This window comes from Leuciscus leuciscus (genome assembly GCF_965113295.1).
Source record: "Leuciscus leuciscus genome assembly, chromosome: 4".
Taxonomy (NCBI): Eukaryota; Metazoa; Chordata; class Actinopteri; order Cypriniformes; family Leuciscidae; genus Leuciscus; species Leuciscus leuciscus.
In genome coordinates, this window is record NC_138728.1 from 35,098,578 (window position 1) to 35,121,342 (window position 22,765).

The 22,765-nt window shown below is 42.6% G+C and overlaps 2 protein-coding genes and 4 long non-coding RNA genes across 6 annotated transcripts in view; 3 read left to right on the top strand and 3 right to left on the bottom strand.

Moving 5' to 3' along the window:
• LOC309497510 overlaps window positions 1-22,765 on the top strand; it is a 156,990-nt gene that overhangs the window by 88,340 nt on the left and 45,885 nt on the right. The gene's annotated exons all lie outside the window — the stretch shown is intronic.
• The window catches only part of LOC309497514, a 91,746-nt gene that overhangs the window by 20,149 nt on the left and 48,832 nt on the right, over window positions 1-22,765 (bottom strand). The window lies entirely within an intron of this gene.
• LOC309497523 overlaps window positions 1-22,765 on the bottom strand; it is a 49,252-nt gene that overhangs the window by 13,449 nt on the left and 13,038 nt on the right. The gene's annotated exons all lie outside the window — the stretch shown is intronic.
• Window positions 483-6,883, top strand: LOC309497509. The gene is made up of 3 exons (XR_014205585.1): window positions 483-714; window positions 5,969-6,157; window positions 6,246-6,883. It is a non-coding gene; the product is annotated as an uncharacterized lncRNA (long non-coding RNA).
• On the top strand, window positions 10,519-14,017 carry LOC309497405 (uncharacterized protein; the record flags this gene model as incomplete). Its single annotated transcript, XM_082167677.1, has 4 exons — window positions 10,519-10,776; window positions 11,630-11,824; window positions 11,920-11,999; window positions 13,048-14,017. The coding sequence occupies exons 3-4, from the start codon at window positions 11,947-11,949 to the stop codon at window positions 14,015-14,017; spliced, it is 1,023 nt and encodes a 340-aa protein (XP_082023803.1). The 5' UTR covers window positions 10,519-10,776; window positions 11,630-11,824; window positions 11,920-11,946.
• LOC309497375 (uncharacterized protein) lies at window positions 14,593-16,420 on the bottom strand (the record flags this gene model as incomplete). The annotated part of the gene is made up of 2 exons (XM_082167623.1): window positions 15,727-16,420; window positions 14,593-15,325 (listed from the first exon to the last, which is right to left on the bottom strand). The coding sequence occupies exons 1-2, from the start codon at window positions 16,332-16,334 to the stop codon at window positions 14,593-14,595; spliced, it is 1,341 nt and encodes a 446-aa protein (XP_082023749.1). The 5' UTR covers window positions 16,335-16,420.

Sequence of the window (22,765 nt, forward strand, 5' to 3'; positions counted from 1 at the left end):
CTCTTCCTGATGTCTATGATAATCACTGCTATAGTTGAGCTGATTGGATTAGAGTTGGTGAAAGTTCCTGTAACTGCTTACATCCTTTACATGCTTTGTTTGCTTTATCTTCACCTGTAAGGACGGCCCCCTGAAATCTGTATAAAATCACAATGTTTCACTGCTTTAGTCACACTTGAAGACTGCAGCGCTACTGGTGAAGCAACTGAGATCAACGTGACCCTGTTATAAAGATGGAGTTTATTAAAGAGGAGAGTGAAACCATGAAGATTGAAGAACCATTCAGAGTGAAACATGAAGACGTGAAGATTGAAGAACCATTCAGAGTGAAACATGAAGATACTGAGGAACAAACAGGTTGGTTTCATTCTCAAAGCTGAACTCTGTCATTTGATGCTTATTAAAATGTCCAGCTCTACAGAAATGAATGATATTTTTGATGAATGTCATAAGAGTGTCCTAATTAAAGTGGTTTTATTTATTTGGGTCGCCTCATGTGGAGAGACATGTTGAGATCACATGATAAATACTAATGCTGCCTTTTACCTGAGAAGATCCCACTTCCAAGTTGGACCAAGTCGATATTACGACACATTAAGAAAAACTATATAGAAGTAGCCCAACAAAATATTATGTGCAACATTAAAACCAAATCAACATCTGAGTGAAAAGTAATGAAAATTTCTATCATTTATTTATGCATCAGTTGTCACGGTTCATGAATTCACTGACTCTTTCTCGCGCTGTGTTTGTGTTGTGTGTGTGTGTGTGTGTGTGGGCGTGGTCGCTGATCAGCCGCTGATTATCATCAGCGCCAGCTGATTCTGATCAGCAATCTCTTTATAAGCTCATTGTCTTTCGTCTTGTGTTTGTCAGATCGTTGTGGGATTTTCCCTCGTGTAGTGAGTCTTCGTTGGTGTTCCTGATTCCCGGTGTGGTGTTCCTGTTGAGTTCGTTCTGCCTGTCGTCTTCGAGGATCCTGTTTCGTCTCTTCACTCTGCGAACCCAGTTGGTGTTGCCGTCTACTTGTCATTCAGGATTTCATTTCACCTGTTCACACCACGGATCCGGGTTGCCCATCTGCCATTCCTGCGCTACCAGGGACCTTCGAACTGTGTGCTTCATATCTCTGTCTCCGTGTGCATTCAATAAACCTTTTACTTGCACTTGCATCTTCTGTTTTCCTTACGCGTGACAAAACGATCTGACCTTATGGATGCAGCAAGAGATTCTGACCTGGCTGAATTTCTGTCCCGAAGTGTAACGAGGATGGACCAGCAGGAGGAGAACTTGAACCTGACCGGACGCGCGGTTCAAGCCTTGGTAGCGCAGGTGTCCGAGCTCACCCAGCGGATTCAAGATCTAACGCCTCCCACTGCGCCACCCACACCGCCAACGCCACCCTCGCTGCCGCAGGAGAACCATCCACCGGAACCCAGATTACCAGCGCCTGAGAGGTACAATGGGGAACCACAACTGTGTAGAGCATTTCTAACCAAGTGTTCCATGTTTTTTGCTCTGCAACCGCAGACTTTCGCTTCAGAGGAATCCAAGGTGGCTCTGGTTCTCACTCTACTATCTGGACGTGCATCACAGTGGGGAACGGCGGTGTGGGAGAATAAGGATCCATGCTGTTCCTCGTTCCAGTCACTCGCGGCTGAGATGAAGAGGGTGTTTGATCGAGCGGTGGCCGGAAGAGAAGCTGCACGTCAACTAGCTGATCTTCGCCAGGGAAGCCGATCGGTTACCGATTACTCGATCGAGTTCCGTACCCTCGCCGCGGAGTGTAACTGGAACGAGGAGGCGCAGTGGGATAGATTCCTGCATGGGCTGGCTGACCGTATCCAGGGAGAAATTTACGCCCTGGATCTTCCCAAGGATCTTAATGGACTGATCGAGTTGGCTCTGCGGGTGGATGCTCGACTACAGCGAGTGGAACAACATTCCCGCAGGACCTTGGTTCCAGAGACCTTCCCTACACCTCGAGCCAGTGGCAGCGATACGGTCAGCCCCACCTGCGATCACGAGCCCATGCAGGTGGGTAGAGCTCGGCTCTCCCGGGAGGAGAGAGAACGACGGAGATCCCGGGGTTTGTGCCTATACTGCGGTGGAACTGGCCATTTCATCAACGCCTGCCCCGTAAAAGATCGAGCTCGGCAGTAAGTAGGAGGCTACTGTCGGGCGGGATCTCCACCAGCAAGACCTCCTCCACCCTCCTCCCGGTGAGACTGCAATGGGCAACCCGGCACTTTAACGGTCATGCACTTCTGGATTCTGGGGCCGAGGGAAATTTTATGGACTTGTCATTTGCACGTAAGCTGCAAATTCCCATCATACCACTCACTAACCCGATTTCTGTCAATGCACTCAACGGACAAGAACTACCTGTCATTTCATTCACCACTGATTCACTGACACTTATAACCTCAGGCAACCACACTGAAGAACTTTCATTTCTACTCCTGGACTCTCCTCATGCTCCGGTGGTCCTCGGTCATCCCTGGCTTACCCAGCACAATCCCAGGGTTGACTGGGGCCACAATTCAGTGTCTGCATGGAGCACCAAGTGTTATGCGTCTTGTTTAATGTCTGCTTGTTCTTCGTTGTCCAGTTCTGTTTTGCAGGAGGAGTCGGTGAATTTGTCTAACGTGCCCGCGGAGTACCTCGACCTGAAGTAAGTGTTCAGTAAGTCTCGGGCTGCTTCTCTTCCTCCGCATCGTCCCTATGACTGTGCGATAGATCTTATGCCAGGTACGTCTCCGCCTAAGGGCAAGTTATACTCTCTTTCTATTCCGGAGAGGGAGGCCATGGAGAAATACATTTCTGATTCTCTAGCCTCTGAATTCATTCGTCCTTCCTCTTCTCCGGCGGGGGCGGGGTTCTTTTTTGTTGGTAAGAAGGATGGATCTCTGCGACCGTGTATTGATTACCGAGGGTTGAACAACATCACGGTAAAGAATACTTATCCTTTGCCGTTGATGTCTTCAGCCTTCGAGTGGTTGCAGGGAGCCACCGTCTTCACAAAATTGGACTTACGTAATGCATATCATTTGGTTCGCATCAGGAAGGGGGATGAATGGAAAACTGCTTTCAATACCCCCAGGGGCCATTTTGAATATTTGGTCATGCCCTTCGGGCTGTCCAACTCCCCAGCGGTTTTCCAGGCACTCGTCAATGACGTGCTGAGAGATATGGTTGACCAGTTCATATATGTTTACCTGGATGACATATTGATTTTTTTCATCTTCTCTCCAGGAACACGTTCAGCACGTCAGACGAGTGCTTCAGAGGTTGTTAGAGAATGGGCTTTTTGTCAAGGCGGAGAAATGCGCTTTTCATGCACAGTCTGTTCCTTTTTTAGGCTACATCATCTCATCGGAGGGAATACGCATGGACCCTGACAAGGTTAAGGCTGTGATGGATTGGCCAAGTCCAGATTCCCGTAAGGCCCTACAGAGGTTTCTGGGGTTTGCCAATTTCTATCGGCGTTTTATTCGCAATTTCAGCCAACTAGCCGCACCTCTGACTGCCTTGACCTCCCCCAGAACGATGCCGAGGCTGTATTCGCTAACCTCAAGAGCCGCTTCAGTTCTGCTCCCATTCTGATTGCCCCTGATCCTTCACGTCAGTTCGTGGTGGAGGTCGACGCGTCAGAGGTGGGGGTAGGTGCAGTTCTGTCCCAGCGTTCTTCCTCAGATGACAAGATGCACCCTTGCGCGTTTTTGTCCCATCGTTTATCTCCTGCCGAACGTAACTATGACATTGGTAACAGAGAGTTGTTGGCAGTCAAGTTAGCACTGGAGGAGTGGCGTCATTGGTTAGAGGGGTCGGGGGTACCCTTTATCGTTTGGACCGATCATAAGAACCTGGAATATATTAGATCTGCCAAAAGACTCAACTCCAGGCAGGCTCGATGGGCACTTTTTTTCGGACGTTTTGACTTTGTTCTCTCGTACCGCCCGGGTTCCAAAAACATCAAACCCGACTCTTTATCTCGTATTTTTGATCCATCCGAACGCCCGGTGACTCCCGAGTGCATTTTACCTGAGAAAGTAGTTATCTCCACACTCACATGGGAGGTCGAATCGAAGGTCAAGACGGCCTTAGAAGGGGTAATGCCTCCGCCCGGTTGCCCACCGAGTCGTTTGTTTGTGCCAGAGGGGGTTCGGTCCGACGTTATTCGATGGGGTCACTGTTCCAGTGTAGCATGTCATCCAGGTGTCAATCGCACCAATTTTTTGGTCAAGCAACGATTCTGGTGGCCATTAATGGCTCGCGACATTCGGAGTTTTGTTTTGGCCTGCTCGGTTTGTGCCACTGGTAAGACTTCCAATCGACCCCCAGAGGGGTTACTCCAACCGCTGTCTGTCCCTTCGAGACCCTGGTCCCATATAGCGCTAGATTTTATAACCGCCCTCCCACCCTCCCAGGGTAAGACGGTTGTTTTGACCGTAGTGGACCGGTTCTCGAAGGCGGCTCATTTTATTCCCTTGCCCAAATTACCTTCAGCCAAGGAGACAGCGGTGGCTGTCATAGATCACGTCTTTCGGTTACATGGCCTCCCGACTGATGTGGTTTCTGACAGAGGGTCCCAATTTGTGTCCAAATTTTGGCAGGAGTTTTGTAGATTACTGGGCGCGACTGTCAGTCTGTCTTCGGGTTACCATCCCCAGAGCAATGGGCAAACCGAGAGGGCCAACCAAGATCTTGAGAGAATGTTGCGATGTTTGGTGTCCAAGAATCCTTCCTCCTGGAGTCAGCAACTTTCATTGGTGGAGTACGCCCATAACTCGTTACCAGTGTCATCTACGGGCCTATCTCCGTTTCAGTGTAGCTTAGGGTACCAGCCACCAGTTTTTTCTAGCCTGGAATCCGAAGTCACGGTCCCCTCCGCTCACGCCTTCGTCCAGAGGTGCTGTCGCACATGGACCAGAGCCCGTGAGACTCTGCTCCAGGTGAGGGCACGCACCAAGGCTAAAGCCGATCGCCACCGGTCTAAGGCCCCCGTATACGTCGTTGGTCAAAAAGTGTGGCTTTCTACTAGAAATATTCCGCTCCGCTCCGTGTCTAATAAACTTGCTCCCAAATTTATTGGCCCATTCACTGTCACCAAGATCATTAGTCCGGTGACAGTCCGCCTCAAACTTCCTCCAGCGTACAGGAGAATTCATCCCGCCTTTCATGTCTCCAAATTAAAGCCTGTTTTTCGTTCTCATCTTAATCCGCCAGTCCCGGTTCCCCCACCGCCGCGACTCGTAGATGGGGAACCTACGTATTCGGTAAATCGTATTCTGGACTCAAGACGGAGGGGACGCGGATTTCAGTATCTGGTGGACTGGGAAGGTTACGGTCCGGAGGAGAGAAGTTGGGTTCCTGCCAGAGACATTCTGGATCAGTCCCTTATTGATGATTACAATCAACAGGTAGGTCCTCCTGGGAGCGCCAGGAGGCGCTCCTAGGGGGAGGGGTAATGTCACGGTTCATGAATTCACTGACTCTTTCTCGCGCTGTGTTTGTGTTGTGTTGTGTGTGTGTGGGCGTGGTCGCTGATCAGCCGCTGATTATCATCAGCGCCAGCTGATTCTGATCAGCAATCTCTTTATAAGCTCATTGTCTTTCGTCTTGTGTTTGTCAGATCGTTGTGGGATTTTCCCTCGTGTAGTGAGTCTTCGTTGGTGTTCCTGATTCCCGGTGTGGTGTTCCTGTTGAGTTCGTTCTGCCTGTCGTCTTCGAGGATCCTGTTTCGTCTCTTCACTCTGCGAACCCAGTTGGTGTTGCCGTCTACTTGTCATTCAGGATTTCATTTCACCTGTTCACACCACGGATCCGGGTTGCCCATCTGCCATTCCTGCGCTACCAGGGACCTTCGAACTGTGTGCTTCATATCTCTGTCTCCGTGTGCATTCAATAAACCTTTTACTTGCACTTGCATCTTCTGTTTTCCTTACGCGTGACATCAGTATCTAAGAAAAATGTGAGTGATCAAATGCTACAGTTGTTGCTAAACTCTTCTGTATAAATCCTCTTAATTTTATTTTAAAAAACCATATGGAAGATTACAATAACTTTGCAAAATCATTCATTACTACTTTTGTCTCTTTAGAAAAAGGCACAATAACAACTACAATCAACAGAAGAACATTCGTCATACCACAAGGTAACACATGCAATATTAATAAACATAAAATATAATCATAATTCATATAGTGAACACAGTAAAAGCAAGTATGTCTTCTCTCTCACAGGTCTTCAGGTCTGCTTCCTCACAGACTCAATGTGTCGGGATATTGAGGACTACTTTCCAAACGCTCAATGCTGGGTTCATCCAGACACAACTCTCCTGAGATCCGTTCAACAACACATAAAACACTTTGAGAAACTACACAACTACACAATAGTGATTCTCCACATAGGAACAAACGACATCGCAAGTGGAGCGTCTGCATCGACTGTCGTCCAGCGAATGAAAGCTCTCATAGCAAGAATCTCACTGGTCAATCCACACGTTCTGTATTTCGCAATCAGCGCTATTTTACCACGATTGAATGACGACTCCACACTGAAAACTACTATCAAACAGTGCAACAGCTTGATTCAACACTGGACTTCACAAACAAGAAATATTCTATTTCTAAACACTTCAAAAGCATTTCTCAAAAATGGAAAAATAATCCAAAACCTGTACAAAGACGACGGACTTCACCTCAATCAAGAGGGAAAACACAAACTTTTTTCATACTTTCAGCGTTTCCTCTGGCATTTTTGCCAGTTTCCACCACGTGTAAACATACTTAAAACATCTCATGAAAATCTTTCAACACAAACTTGACTTGTTCAAAAGATTTGTGACGCAATTAAATAAAGTTCACTTAACAAAACCTCACATATATTCCTGAACTTCATCTTTACCAACACAAAAATGACAACAGTGACGAGTGCATAGCACACAGATTTGGCCTTTACCCTTGTTTAAACTAGTTTATTTTGGTTAATTTCAACATTAATGTTATGAATATCAACTGTAGACATAATAAAATTTTTATTTTAACTAGAGTTCTGGGTGTTTTAATTCTTTACATGAATCACATTATTCACAGATAGACAGTAGATAGATAGATGTATAATATCTAATGCAACCTACACAGTGCATAACTTAAACGAGACAGGACAACCAGGGGCGGAGCCAGACGATGTGAATATTCGGGGCTTAGCTTTGTTATGTCCATATTAACCAGGCCCGGATTGGCTAATCGGGAGCACCGGGAGAATTCCCGGTGGGCCGGTCTGTTTTTATTGTCCGGGAGGGCCGGTGTTGTCATGGCACTGGGTTGAATGCTTTCCTTATAGGCTCCAGTCATTGCGCAGCCCCGCTATGCTGCTATGTTATCGCAGCCCCACAAAAAAAAAAAAAGTCACTTTGTTAGAGATGTGCGAACAAAAAATAAGAGATACAAAACATGGATAATAGCCTATAGGCGCAAAGGCGGCGCTGAAAAGGCCAGAATAATAAAATATCTCTAGAAACTCAAGCGGCCAAATAGCCTACGAGTCAGGGCCGTACCAACCGGTCTCCGAGGTCCGGACCTCGGTAATTTTTCCTGAGTGTATAATGAACGTTGTGAAATAATTTCCTAATATTAACTGCTGCAATGATTCGCATATCGCGACGATAACCGACCTCATCATCTGAGCTGCTTCAGCACTCAAACACCGCTCGTCGGCAATGGCAAAATGTTTGAGATGACCGATCAAAGCAAGCGGGATTTATGTTCACAGAAGCGCGAGCGAATCCCAACGCGACGCTTCACGATATAAGGTGCAAGTGGCTAAACTAAACAGCTGTTTTACGATAGAAATTTTAAACGACCGACATAATCACTTTACAAAGACTGTATCAATCTAAGCTCATCTTCAGGAAGGGGAGATTTACAGGTAAAGATAAAGAGACTGAGAGAAGAAGAACGAGAGAAGGAGATGAGAGAGGAGAGCAGGTAGAGCAATAGCCTATTGCATAATAATGAGAATAACTTAATTACAATGGATTCCCCCTAGATCACTTTTGGGACCTCTGTATTTTGTTTAATGGTGTCTCCTTTAACCTTTACACCTTTTACCTACAGTATTTATTTATTATTCTCAGGTAGGTAAGGAAAGTCGAATCTGGACAAAACCATAAGCATTCAAAAAGTACTTACAATTGGTTCAGAAGACTTCCCTGTGGTCAGTTCTTGCATAAGGTTCTTAAATTATCACTCTGATAGACAATATCTTGCCAATAATATAATATAAGTTTTATTAAAGTTAACAAAAGTTATATAAAGTACAATAGTAAAGTTACAATAATAAGTTTCAATTTAGGTACAATCAGCTGGTTTCAGGCGTCGAGGGACACTGCGTTATTCAGTCTCCAACAATTCAGTCTCTCTCTCAGTCTTTTATACGCAGACTTTCCAGACTCTCCTCTGACGTCATCAAATGGAGTTCTGCCAACTCCTTCATCACGGCCCTCAGTTGCTTACGGCGTATCCTTCGACAGCATCTCCGTCTTCTCTTTCTCTTCTTTCTCCTCTTAATCGTCTGTAACACATACCTTAACTAGTACATTTTCCATTTATCATAAAAACTATTTCTAATACATAAGTGCTTTCTACTCTAAATCAGTCAATACATACATTTCATGCAAGTAAGTAGTTTTCTTAATAATAGTGAAATCACACAATACATATTTTGTTCAGCATTAATAATTGGGTTACATACATCTATTTAAGCAAAAGCATTATTACTGTTTAGGTTACATCATTCTAAAGTAAATCAAGCATTAATCAAGGCAGTATAATTGCAAAATCGTCATCTCCAATAACAATTTATAAAACCCTGTGTACTGATATTTCACTGAATAGAAAATTATATTTTTGAAAAATACGATGAATTACAAGGCTGTACAGAACAGTGCACTATTGCAGACTTAGGCCCAACCCAATTCTATTTTATACCCCTAACCCTTACCCCTTGCCCCTTGAAACAGAGTGGCAAGGCGTAGGGGTGAAAATATTCCCCTAAGAAATGGGACACCACTACTACACCGTTACACGTCATTATACGTCATTGCTAGCGCCTACATCACAGGAGATGCGCCAATGTTTATCACAAACTTCCAAGATGCCGTCGTCAGCTGTAGTCTTGCATGAGTTATAGCTATTTTTTTTGCATTTTTCTTCTGAAGTTTGCAGAAAACAACGGAGATGACGATATCTTCGACGCCTAATGCTGCGTTCACACCAAACGCGAATAGAGCGTCTGGCGCGGGTGATTTCAATGTTAAGACGCGTTTACGCGCGTCTGGAAGTCTTGCTGCGCGAATGAGGCGTTTAGCGTGGCGGACGCGAATTCGCCTCATTCGCGCGTCCACTTCACTTCAAACTTTTGCTTTTTACTTTTTTGCTTTTCGTCATATTGTTAACGAACTTTAGTGATTTTTTTTTTTTTTTTTTGCAACCGTTTCTTTGAAGAACATAACCGTAAATATGAACACAAGATTGAATGCGACATAAAGAAAATGATTATTGGCAGTCATGTTGCCTGTGTAGCCGGTGTATGCAGGTACAATTCTCATACCCCTTCGTTTGAAGTGTGGCCCCGAAAAATCTTCGTTTCAAGGGCTATCTGGCCCTAAGGATAAGGTTATCCTTAGGCTCAATCCCAATTCACCCTTTGCCCCTACCTCTCCGTTTTGCGCGTTCCCGTGAAGGGGTAGGGTTGTCTCGATTCTTTTTTGGTTGTAGGGGTAGGGGGAAGGGCCAGATAGCACTTGAAAGATTGGGCCTTATATACTGAGGGTTTAATTACATTATTTTAATAGTCAGTCGGGAACTAAAGTGGGCCGGTCTAAGGCATGAAACTCCAGGGCTGAAAATGAGTCCCACTCCGGCCCTGATATTAACTTCAGCCGGTTAGCCAGTAAGCTCGCTACGACGCCGGTGAAACAACAGCCCGCCAGCCCCTGATGACAACGACGAAGAAGAAGATTTATATTCTTCTTCGTTAGTTTTTATTGGCAGTTGGAAAACAAGCTGAGTGATGCGCGATGCATTACCGTCCGCCACCACGCACGGTAATAGAGCTTTTGTTTCTTTTTTTGCCGCTCCAGTCAGAAAGACTGAGAGGAAATGAAACAAAGTTGAAGTTATTTTAAAAAACCGAAAAGATTCGGGGCTTTTGACAAAACATTCGGGGCTTAAGCCCAATTAGCTTTTAATGCAAAGATGACATTGTTTGAGATCTGACAATGATCTGACAATGATATGACAACTTGACATAAACCAATACATCATAACCTGTAATAAATATGTCATAAACATGACATAGCAGATTAATCATCAAACTTAAGAAACTACTTAGCTTTATGGGTTAACATTACATTATATTACTGACCACCTTTTTTGTTGTACTTGTGGTACAAATTGAATTTGTCATTAAAATGTCATTAAGTGTTAATACTCTGTCAAATAATAGGCTACGTGCACGTAACTAAGGAGTTCTACTTCCGCCGCTTTGAGTGTGCGGTCGACCATTTCCGGTTCGCGGCATTGCTATAGCAGCGAGACGGCAGGTTTTGATTGCGAAAGATGGCATATTTCACTCGTTGTTTACAAGGCTTCCCGAAAATTGATGTGAACGATGTCCACAGGATTGTTGACCACTCTTCACCTGCACCCGGTTGCAAGCGTGTAAAAGGATTTCGATTGTACATATCAAGTTACATCCACAACTTTGAAGGTGAGTAGCGATAACAGTTACCTCAGCTGTTAGCGGCTAGATCAGCTGTTAGCGTTAGACATTGACTAGCTAGCAGCCAAGTATTTTAACTCGCATTAAATCATGTCAATATTACAACATACTTTATTAGTGTTATTAAATACCTTGTAATGTTAATATGATTATCAACTGGTTGTGTGTATTTTTCATTTGGGTTTTGTATTTCCTCTCAGTGTCCAAGAAAGATCCAGTGACAGGAGTAGTGTGTGTGAGGGCGTTATGTCATCCGTCAATGGACAGATCTAAACCACCTCACAGTTTAAGTGTAGGATAAGTGTAGTGTTAAGATGGTTACCCATGTTCCTGGGTTAATCGTGTTCTTTTGTTTCTTTTCTCTAGGTTAACCATGTTCATTTGGTTGACCATGTCCCCCATTCACATCAAAAACGACCAGTGTACGCTTAGTTACTACTATGTTTTCACTAACAGCAATCAGTGTTGTAGTAGCAATGTAGTGGTGTAGGTGTAGTATAGTTTGTTTTTCCAGGTATGCTGAACATCCCATGTGAAAGGTGAAACACATAAGATAGGTATAGAAGTGTATGTAAATCTGCTAAGTCTAAGGAGGTATACTGTAATCTTGGTACTTTTTAAGTGGAGATTCTGAGTGTACCTGCAAATTAAACTGCTCCACTGACCACATTAAAAGAAAAAGATTAATCCCTTTACTAACAGTGTTTACAAGAAAAAAAGTTTTTACTAGCTAACAGTGTACAAAAATAAATAGTAGCTTACTTGAGTATTCCATATAAATATATGACAAATCAGTTATGCTACTCCTGTTTAAATATATTTTTTAAACATCTTGTTACAGGTGGGGCTGAAGTACTCAATCCCTGTTGAGCTGGCCCATCACAGCTGTACATGTGTAGCTGGATCAGTGCTCTGTAACCATTGTGTGGCTCTACTTTTCCAGTCTGCACATTATTCTCAGCTAGACATTCCAGTTGTTCCACCAGTGCTGAGCTGTACGGAGAGTGAACAACAGTGGCACAAGCCAAGAACCCTGGCAAGTCTTGGAATAATGTAACAATAATTTCAATACTTCATCTACACACACACATATCACTTACGCTCATCATTGCTTATGGCCTATATTCACAGGGTGTTAAACCAGGTCCCGTCGAGAAGATGGCTGTGCTGTCTGCCAAACCAAAGCAGAGGACCATGGCCGAGGGAGTAAGGTGAGAATTTGGCTAGTAGTTAGTAATCTATTAATTAATTTGTTAGGCCTACTTTTCTCAATCAAATCAAGAAAACTGTAGTTTTGTTACTTGTAGTCATTAAAGGAGAAGTTCACTTTTAAAATGAAAATTCTGTCATCATATACTCACCCTCATGTTGTTTCAAACCTGTATGAATTTCTTTCTTCTGCTGAACACAAAGGAATATATTTAGAAGAATGTCAGTAACCAGACAGTTTTTGGGTCCCATTGACTTCCATAGTAGGAAAAAAAAAATACTATGGAAGTCAATGGGACCCAAAAACTGTCTGGTTACTGACATTCTTCTAAATATATTCCTTTGTGTTCAGCAGAAGAAAGAAATTCATACAGGTTTGAAACAACATGAGGGTGAGTATATGATGACAGAATTTTCATTTTAAAAGTGAACTTCTCCTTTAAGTGATTAGTGGTGGAACGGTACACAGAAGTCATGGTTCGATTCATACCTCGGTTCAGACATCACGGTTTGGTACGAGTTCGGTACAATGGAGAAAAAAGCAAAAAAAAAAAAAGAAGTTTTATTAATAAAGTAAAGGCATAGAACCAGTTTATCTGTAGTCCACTGACAATAGTTTTATATAATGAGTTTATTAATTAAATTAATAAAAAGACAAAAAGACCTTGAGATATGTTTGTTAATTGTACCTGAATGAATTTAAAATTAATTTGCTACATTTGACTAATATATTTGTTTTCCTAAAAATTTAAAATTACATTTTAATTAACAGTAACTTAAACACTTTGCATTTTGAATGATGTCAAAATGACGGAGTACATTTTTATGTTTACACTGTTTTATCACGCCTCGATAAAGAACCCGCGTATCTAACAGTAGTTTCGCATTACATCAATTAAGTTTTATTTCTTTTTATACCGTGTATTCTCCTTGTAAATTTAAGCACCGAACCGTGACGCCCGTACCGTTTCAGTTCAATACGAATACATGTACCGTTCCACCCCTAGAAGTGATATATCTTACTGGTGTTTCTCAATTTGTTTCAAATAGGTCCACACTGTACAAAGCAATCAGTGGAGAGTTGCTGGACCTGTCCATTCTCAGAGTGTCAGAGATCTACAAAGAGTTCACCCCTGTTTCTGCACCAACCATTTGTACAATGGGTATCACCTGTGAGATGCCACTACTGGACTCTGCACTCGGTTTGGTACAAGCAGGCAGTCCTCTGTCATACCAACAACCCAAGGCAAGAAGTCGCCCTTTTCCTCACCATGACCCTCCACCACGCCCAGATTTGCCATTGGCTGGCTGCAGACTGGAGACATCATGCAGTATGTTCGTTTTCACTGAGCATCAACAGCTGCACTTCAAGTCACTTGAGGTTACCTGGGAGATGGCTAACAAAATAGAGGATGCAACTAGGAGTCAAAGTACATCAGCAGACTGGCATAGACTGAGAAAACCTAGACTCACTTCCTCAAATTTTGGGGAAATATGCCATGCTAAACCATGCACCTTAGATAAGATGGCAGACCGGCTGCTCAAAGGGGTCCGTCAGACAGCAGCAATGAAGAGGGGTCTCGAAATGGAAGCTGATGCCATCAAAGAGTACTGCAAGCTCAAGAGGGTGAACTACTACCCTTGTGGCTTCATAATACATCCTGACACTCCATGGCTAGGTACATCCCCAGATGGGGTTGTCTTTGACCCAACAGAAAGTTCTGAATTCGGCCTTGTGGAAATAAAATGTCCAAACGTTAAGAGCTATGTGGATTATCCACATCTGAAAATGAAAGACGGCAACCTGGAATTGAAGCAGGGTCATAGCTACTACTGGCAGGTGCAGGGTCAGCTGCTCCTAACAGGGATGGAGTGGTGTGATTTTGTGGTGTTTGCGGAGGAAGACACCCTGATTCAAAGAATATACCGGGACAGTGGTGTGATGCAAAAAATAAGAGAGAGAGCAGACTTCTTTTTTTTTCTACACATACCTACATGCATATCTGCAGTAATAAAATGAATTATCAGTAAACAATAACTGTCTTTGTTCTTGTTGATATCTCATTATAGTGTGAGGCCTTCAAGTGGGTTGTTTTAAGTTAATTTAAATTTGTCAAGTTACTAATCAGAAAATATGTGCTAAACAGTGTTGTAACACAGGATTGACCACTTGCCTTAAAGTGTACACAGCAAAGGTGAACCCACACCAATGTATTGCTAGAAGTTAAACTAATATTCAATGAGTCAGGCCCACTTTGGGGGAAATTAAACAAGACCAAGTTAATATAGATTTCAAATAAATAATTTATTAATTAAAAAAAGTCAGTAAATGTAAGCCAAAACTAAATTGTGGTGTGAATCAGTATATTGTTTGTAAAAAAAAAAAAAAAAAAGGATAATGAGGAAGAGCAGCAGCCAGCCATGAAGCAAACAGTCAGATTTCTACCTGGCTCTTATGTTCTCTCCAGTCTTTGACCAGAGGTCCATTTTGGTAGTTGCACAAGATACAAGATACAGTGAAAAGTTGGTTAATGCTCCCTGAAATAGACAAAGGGATTACAGTGTCAAAAAGTTTGTTCTCCTTAACCCGCCTGATTAGCCTTTCAACATGAACTCGCAGCCGTGCGATTGACTGTGTCTCCAGGACGCCATTTGTTCCTTGTTGGAGCGGAAGGCAGGCCTGTGAAGTCTTCCTGGCACAAGGTTGTCCACCCTAAAGCCCTTGTCCACCATCACAGCCATGTCAGGGGACAGGAGAGGTATGATGCCAGACAATCTGAAGAGCTCACGGTCACTGATAGAGCCGCCATAGAGAGCAGAAACAAATGTCAGAGGACCATGTGGTGCCATGCCAATCATGGCCTTGAAGGTACAGTGTGATTTGTAGTGCGAGTACACCTCACTCTGTAGCACAAGTGAGGATGGAGTTTGGCACCGCAGTTCTGTGCAGTCAACAATGACCTGAGTGTCTGCATATTCCTTGAACTCAGGAGGTAGGTTGGCTGTGATTTCTTCAGGTGTCATCCAGATACACACAGCTCCCAGTACACAGTAAAGAAAGTTGGCCCAGGTTGTGATGATCCTGCCGGCTGTTGTCCGATGGATGTTAAATCGGTGGCCAAGCTCTCTCTGTGTGCATCCGGTTGATAGATAATTTAGAAAAAGAAATAACTCATCTATGGGCAGCAACTTAGTTGATCTGTTCGATGTTGTCTTCTCTGCCACAGAGGCCGATGCTTCTCTTGCCACACTTGTCACACGGATCATCCTTGATGTTGCTGGTTCGATGAGCCTCCAGAATGCCATCAGGTGGTCATAAGAATGGAATCTTTTAAACAAAAAACACAAAAATAACATTGCTGTTAGTCATGGTAGTCTAATTTAGTTACACATGATCAATTATCTTAATTTTTATTCACTACATTTATTTTATATGAAGAAAAGACAATGAAAGGTTGTGTTGAGTGCTGTAGGTAGCACAAGTTTTGGCCTGATCTCATTATGTTAGTCATAAATTACATTACTTTTACTTTTGATATTTGATGTACACTTGAAGGAAAATACTCTTCCTCTTGTAAGGTGGACTTTTAGTGGAGCAACATTTTACATGTGTAGTAGCCCATCTTTACTTTCACTAAAGTGCATGACTTGTGTGATTTTATTCCATCACTGTTAATATGGTACAAGATATCAGCTTCCTGCAATTCAAAACACTTAATTATGACTCACCTGGTATAAAATCGGATGTCCTCGTCCGATCCTGCAAAGCGCTTCAGTCCTAAACAACTCCGCAGCTGGAGAGCCTGAATTTGTAGTTCGAGCTCCTTTACTTTCTGGCGAAGTGTATCGTTTTCCTCAGCTAACTGATCTGCGACCATTGCTGTTGTAGGAGTAATACAGTAATCATGATCTGGTGCCAGGGTAGCCAGCTCCATCTCTTCTTCTGAGTCGATGTCATGGACAGGAGGAGGGCTATCCGCTCTGGGTCTCCGCTCCCACACGCTCGCCCTCGGTGCCGGTATTTGAAAATTATTCCAGGAAAAAAGAGCAGGAATGGCCCCTTTCTTCAACCTTCTCAATTTCCCCGGATTTTTTACAAAATCGCCCTTTTGGAAATGCCTGCTGCAAACACGACTCGTCTTGCTTGGGGTGAAGTCGTCCCGCCGTACTCTTACCATCCATTCGGCTCTCACCAACACATCCACTGGAAAGCTATGAAAGCTTATAGTACTGTTGTACCTGGACGAATTCGCACACAGGGGTACACAACAATGGAGTGCGGTCTTTTTCACGCGTTGATACGCCAACCGCCTCTCTTTTACCCGAAATCCGCTCATGTTGAAACTTTGTCTAACTTATGTCTACTCAAAACTAGCGACTCCGGAAAATCTCCACTACAACAACAACACGACCTACCGGAAGTAGTCGACCGCACACTCAAAACACGGAAGTTAACCGGAAGTTCTATTGTGCACGTAGCCAATTGTGTAACAGTGTCATGAATATTTTTCTTGACCTCAACTACAGTGATACGAATTTAATCTGTCATTAAAATGTCATTAAGTGTTAATACTGTAAAATTATTTTATAACTAATACTGGAATACTGGGAAAAAATATATATTCATGACACGGTTATAATGGCCTCATGACAGCCAATGTCAAAACCAACCACATGACAGTTTAATGTAATGTTAACCTATAAAGCTAAGTAGTTTCTTAAGTTTGATAATTAATCTGCCATGTCATGTTTATGACACATTTATGACAGGTTATGATGTATTGGTTTATGTCAAGTTGTCATGACAAAGACATCTCAAACAATGTCATATTTGCATAAAAAAATTTCATAACTGAGCAAATGACACTTAATGACAGTTATCATAAACTTGTATAAATCCTCCTTCATATTCCAGACGTGTCATGATTATGAAGGTGTCATGTCAGTCTTATGCACACCCCTTCAAGTAAAGTGTTACCGGAAAAACTAATCATGTGTAACCATGGTAACAAAGGAGAAGAGGGGAAATTAAACAAAGGAACACATGAGCTAATGAATAAAAACTAAAAAAGTCCCAGAATAATGGAACTAACAGAACATTAATGAGACTCTCCACTCCGGAAAGGTGCGACCTTGTGACAGCGAAGATGAGGGAGGGGGTTTAGATGGAGGACGAGGAGATGAAGAAGGGATGGTGATGGTGGAACGACGAGACTCCGGCGAGTCGAGGGAGGATCCAAGGTGTAGATGTGGCTGATGACATCCAGGCGACGACTGACGGAGGCAAAGCAGATACAAGGGCCCAGACGGAGAGCTAAAACTGGCACGCCAGCAATAATATCTGGCCTGCGCTCGCAAATAGATCTGTCATGACAGCAACAGTTACTCAGAATCACTTCGTCTTTAGTGATTTTTCCTTCAAAATAAAAGTATGAGAATGTTGTTGCAGCAGTGTTTTATTTTGAGATGAATTGAAAGCTTTTAATTTGAAAAGTTCTGAAAGACATTCAAAAGAGTCTGTGGATCGCTAGACACACCTCTAAACTTATACTAGGTAGGATGAACGCATAGTTGTCTTTCCATTCTTCTTTTTATGCTCTATTTTTGCTGTCAACATTCCTCTTTAGACTCTTTTGATAATGCCATTTTCTCTCACCGGCTTAAATGTTAACATCGCTCTGCACACGACGTAATAGCAAACCTTCAGCCAGAGCCGGCCCGAGGCATAATCGAACTAAGCGGCTGCTTGGGGCCCCTTGGCCACCAGCCATGAATTAATGACTAATTCAAGAACAGAAAATTCTGATTTCATGATCAATATACCTGCCTACAACTGCTGCTGTGTCTGCCAGTGTTTGAGTCATGCCATAACCTCGTGTGCATAGACAATTCGTGCGCAAAGTCACGGTAATGTTAAGCCATGTCACTATAAACAAGCCAAAACGAAATAATTTAAAGCGAAAGTGAAAGTAAGCGGCGTTGGGCTCACGTATCTCTCTCATTAGAATCAAAATGTTTCAACATTCGCAATGTATTTGGATGCTAAACTATTCTTTATTATAGGCTTCTTTGTACTTCACTCACGTTCCAATATCGATGGGAAAAAATCATCCTCTTCACACCCGCAAAAAATGTGCTTGGAAACATCACAGTGGAGCGGTGCTTACACTGAATGGTACAAATTGTATTTCTGACTATTTAAACAGAGCAGTGTAATTTTTATATGTTAGGTTGACTATTTTATTATTATATTTTAATACGGCTATAATGAACAGGTTGCAATGTCAAGATTACAATGCTGGAATATGTTGTGTGTGTGTGTGTGTGTGTGTGTGTGTGTGTGTGTGTGTGTGTGTGTGTGTGTGTGAGATCGAACAGTGGAAACATAAAAACATACTACGTCATGTTCATTCAAGACATCATTCAAACTGCAAAGTGTTGCAAAACGTTGGAGGATATTTTGCAAATAATTTATTTAATATGTTTTGTGACGGTTTATTTTCAGAAGTTTCAAAGAGTTAGTAAAAGAATAAAGGAAAAGTTAGTAAAAGAGTAAAGAAAAAGTGACAACTTTTTATTTAAGTATCTATTTTTTTATTACCGTATTTTCCGCACTATAAGGCGCACCGGATTATAAGGCGCACCTTCAATGAATGGCCTATTTTAGAACTGTTTTCATATATAGGGCGCACCGGATTATAAGGCGCATAGAATAGAAGATACTGCAGTCAAACGTTTGACTGGGTTTGCGTTATGCAGTGGTCACCAACCTTTTCAAGCCTAAGATCACATCCAAAGTCCAAATGTAAACCAAAATCTACCACTTGCAAAAAAATATGAAAAAACAAGTGGCTGAGCTGTAAAACCTTGTTTATACTCGACGCGTCCGCATGAGCGCGAAGGTAATAAAAAACGAATATCCGTCTGCTCGGGCAGATTTGGCTCAAAGTCGTGCATCTTTGGATGCGGAGGCGCGCGCGCGGCAAAATTACGTCATTGTGACAGCGCGCGCGCCTCCGCATCCGAAGATGCACGACTTTGAGCCGAATCTGCCCGAGCAGACGGATATTAGTACATCTCATCACACCGGCACCCAGTTTGCGCGTCTAAATCAGTTGTATGGTCTGGTGTTCAGTCTAAAACAAAACAGTTGCGGCAAGTATAAATGCCTCGTCTGTTTGGGGAGGTACGCGCGCAGTCAGTGGAGGCTCGCGCTCCGGTGCCAGGCGAAAGTATAAACAAGGTTTAAGTCAGCGGTTGTTTTACAGACATTAATATAAGGCGCCAGATCCATATATAAGGCGCTCCAGATTATAAGGCGCACTGTCGTTTTTTGAAAAAATTAAAGGCTTTTAAGTGCGCCTTATAGTGCGGAAAATACGGTAAGTATTTATTTTGTATTAATACATCACATTAGTGATGTACACTACATCACACATTAAATTACATTAGTACCTCATTGTATTAATTTATAATGTAACATTATAGCGTGACATTTGTGTCAATAATCGTCAAACAGGTGACTCCGCGTGGTGGGAGGGGGCCCCCAAATCAAATTCTGCTTAGGGCCTCCCAAAGGCTCGGGCCGGCACTGCCTCCTGCACGCAAAGTTTATGCAGTTTAGTACGTGAGGACGCCAATGAATAAATCTGAGTGTAAAAGTAGGCTACGTCAAACAATTATTACAATAAGTTAGGCTTCATTGTGTAACAAGCAAATTAAAATGATACACATTTATTATTCACAATATGGAAAGAGGAAATAAAACATAGTTCATTAAGAGCTGACTGAGGACCGAGGCGAACCCAAAGGGAAGGAGGAACCCGCTATAGCTGTAGGGGTGGAGAGACGGAGTGCAAGTCCGTGGTGGAAGAAGAGTGACTACTGACCAAGGGGGAGCCGGTGGGATGAGGGAACACGGTGGAGCCACAAGGCAGAGGGTTGAGCCGAAGGTGGGAGGAGCCAAGGCCGAGCCAACAGGCCGGTGGGCCGAAGTGGAGAGAAAGGATCAGAGGTCGGAAGCAAAGCCGCAGGATTCTCTCGCTCAGACGAGGCTGGTGGTTGTTCAGTTTGATGAGATCTATAAGTATATGAAAATTAGTTAGTGTATGTGAAAAGCGGTGTACTACGGAGGCCCTCAAAAATTACCATATACCATATAGTTAAGAGGGTAAAAGCAGGTTTAAAATATGCCCCATTGAAGTCAACAGAGTGCAAATTTTAAAAAGAGGATAACACGGTGTAGGCAACACCGATTTTTGTTGTTGTTCTCTGTATTGACAGCACTCCAAATTTACAAAAAAATTAGCTCAATGTTAAAATTGACCGGAGTTCTCCTTTAATTTGTTTGTCTTCCTCTGGGATGTTACTAAGGACATGCATTTCCAAGAGCTTGCCACTCCTGCATTCAGCACACAGACCAAACATGCAGTGGGGACTGGCTTGATTTCAGGCCACAGCTTCAACAAAATCCTTTGTCCATGGATAACTTAATATTTTCATGATAATGGCAAAGACATTTCTTGGAGTCATTGTTATGCATCTTAAATAAAAATGTTATTAAGTAGACATCTGTGCTGCACCGGCGATTCCCTTTTTTCTGCTCTGTTTTGTCCTGCCTTGGTTGCACCGGATTGTTGTGGATTACAGAAGCGCAGAGAACCTCCTTTTCAACATTTCTTGGAGTATCTGAACACCGGAGTACATGAGATGGTCGAAGCTCAGCAAATTAGGAATTCCCAATTTTAGACTGCAGATGTTCACTCTTGAAGCAGCGCTAGGCCTCTAGAATAGACACTGTTCAATACCGTTTCTGGATTTTCTAAAGCACATCCCTCATCCCTGGTTCTTGCCTTGATATGTCATCTCTCATAGAACTCCTTGACTTGATCATATGTGGTAGTTGTGGCAGTCATATTATTCTTTTTCTTTTTCTCTTTAAAAAGGGACAGTGATGTTGCGATTTTTATTTATATTTTATAACTGTATATTTTTCTCGAGAGCTTTTTAGGGGCCAAGCCCTGAAAATGCGTAGGCACCCATAGAACCACTTGCGGGAAAGTTATGAAATTTGGCACACTGATAGAGGACAGTCTGAACAGTCACCATAGCAAATTAAGAGTCTCTAACTTAATCCCTCTAGCGCCACCAACTGTCCAAAGTTTCACTCATGTTAATGCTAATAACTTTTGAACCATAAGGGCTAGAAACATTCATTTTCCCACTGATTTCTTGGCTCAAGACGATTCGATTGCATCATGACGTAATTTTACCTCATGGAAATCTTTTTTTTTTTTCAAAACTACTTTTTTTTACTTGTCTCAGATGGTTGCTCCGATTTTCACAAAAATGTAACCAAATCATCTTCAGACCATGCAATCAAAAATGTATGGAATTCAAGTTGATTTGTCAAACCGTTCTTGAATACCGCGCAAACAAATTTTATGTAGCGCTTACAAAAACAGACTTAAGGCTGTATCTCCGCAAAGCTTTATCGTATTCAGACCAAACTTTGTACATGTCATCACAAGCATGACTTGAGGCTACATGCTGTGTTTCGGCGCAGCACCACCTACTGGTCCGGAGATACGAAAAATCATAAAAAGTGGTCTCGTTAGATTCCGAGTCCAATTTTTCCATATCGGCCATTTTGAATTTTGTATTAAAATGCTGTATTATATGTACTTATTATCTTCTTTGGCTGCTTGCAGCTATATCTTTCTTTTCCTTGAAATTTTCATTATTCCTCTTCTTCTCTCTGAATGCCCTTTGTCTTTCAGTATTAGTTTTTGCCATTGCGCTGAAGGATGAGACGTGTATAGTATAAATACATTTTATAGTTGTTTCTTTATTTGTTATTGTATTTATTGGTTATTAAAGGGACATTGTGTAGGAATTTCTCCCATCTAGTGGTGAAATTGTATTTTGCATTCAAACGAATAGTGCTCTCCAGCGCCTCGCTTTTTCAAATGCGTGTTGCATCTACGGTAGCCATTATGTACCAAAAAGCTATGACAGGATGTATTCTAATAGCACTTCATCGAGTTCTACTGTCTGTCTATATAATAAAGTACACAACCAAGCAATGAAAAAAAGCTTGTAATTAAGAACGTAACATTGACTTGCCTGTTGAGAAGAAAGCAGGCAACTTCAGCGTCTCTTTTGAAAGCTTTCTCCTGCATTAGCTATCCTGACATTAACCCTTGTTTTTTGTAATCTCCGGTCACGTTTCCTTTTACGGTCTATTTTGGACTTTTTCGACGACGAGGACTCCTTATCCTGTGACTCAGCATATGTATGGTCCTCCATTATAAATAACCGTACAGTGCAGCCTTTTAAACTTGCCGGGGCAGTGACAAGCGCCTCTCACTGCTCTGCTCCTCCGTTTCTGCTGGTTTCAGTCACGTGACGCTGGCTCTGAACGAAACCGTGTTGTGGAAACGCGTTGGCCTAGTACTTTTTGTCCCTCTCTGCTATTATAGTTTTTCAAGATGGCGGAACTACATGGAAGCCTCCGTGGACCCACCCGTCCCATAAAGATAATAAATTCTTCGTTTACGTGGATAAGTCAGATCATTGGCAGAGGTATTTGTACACCATTGAGGACATATTTAAGAATAAAATTATTGATTTTAGATAATAAAATACCTAAAAAAAACTACACATTGTCCCTTTAATGGTTGTTGTTGATTAATCACTATACCCTCACATTGATATTTTGCAAGAAAAAAATCGCCTGGCTTCCATCTCCATTACCCTCTAAATTACA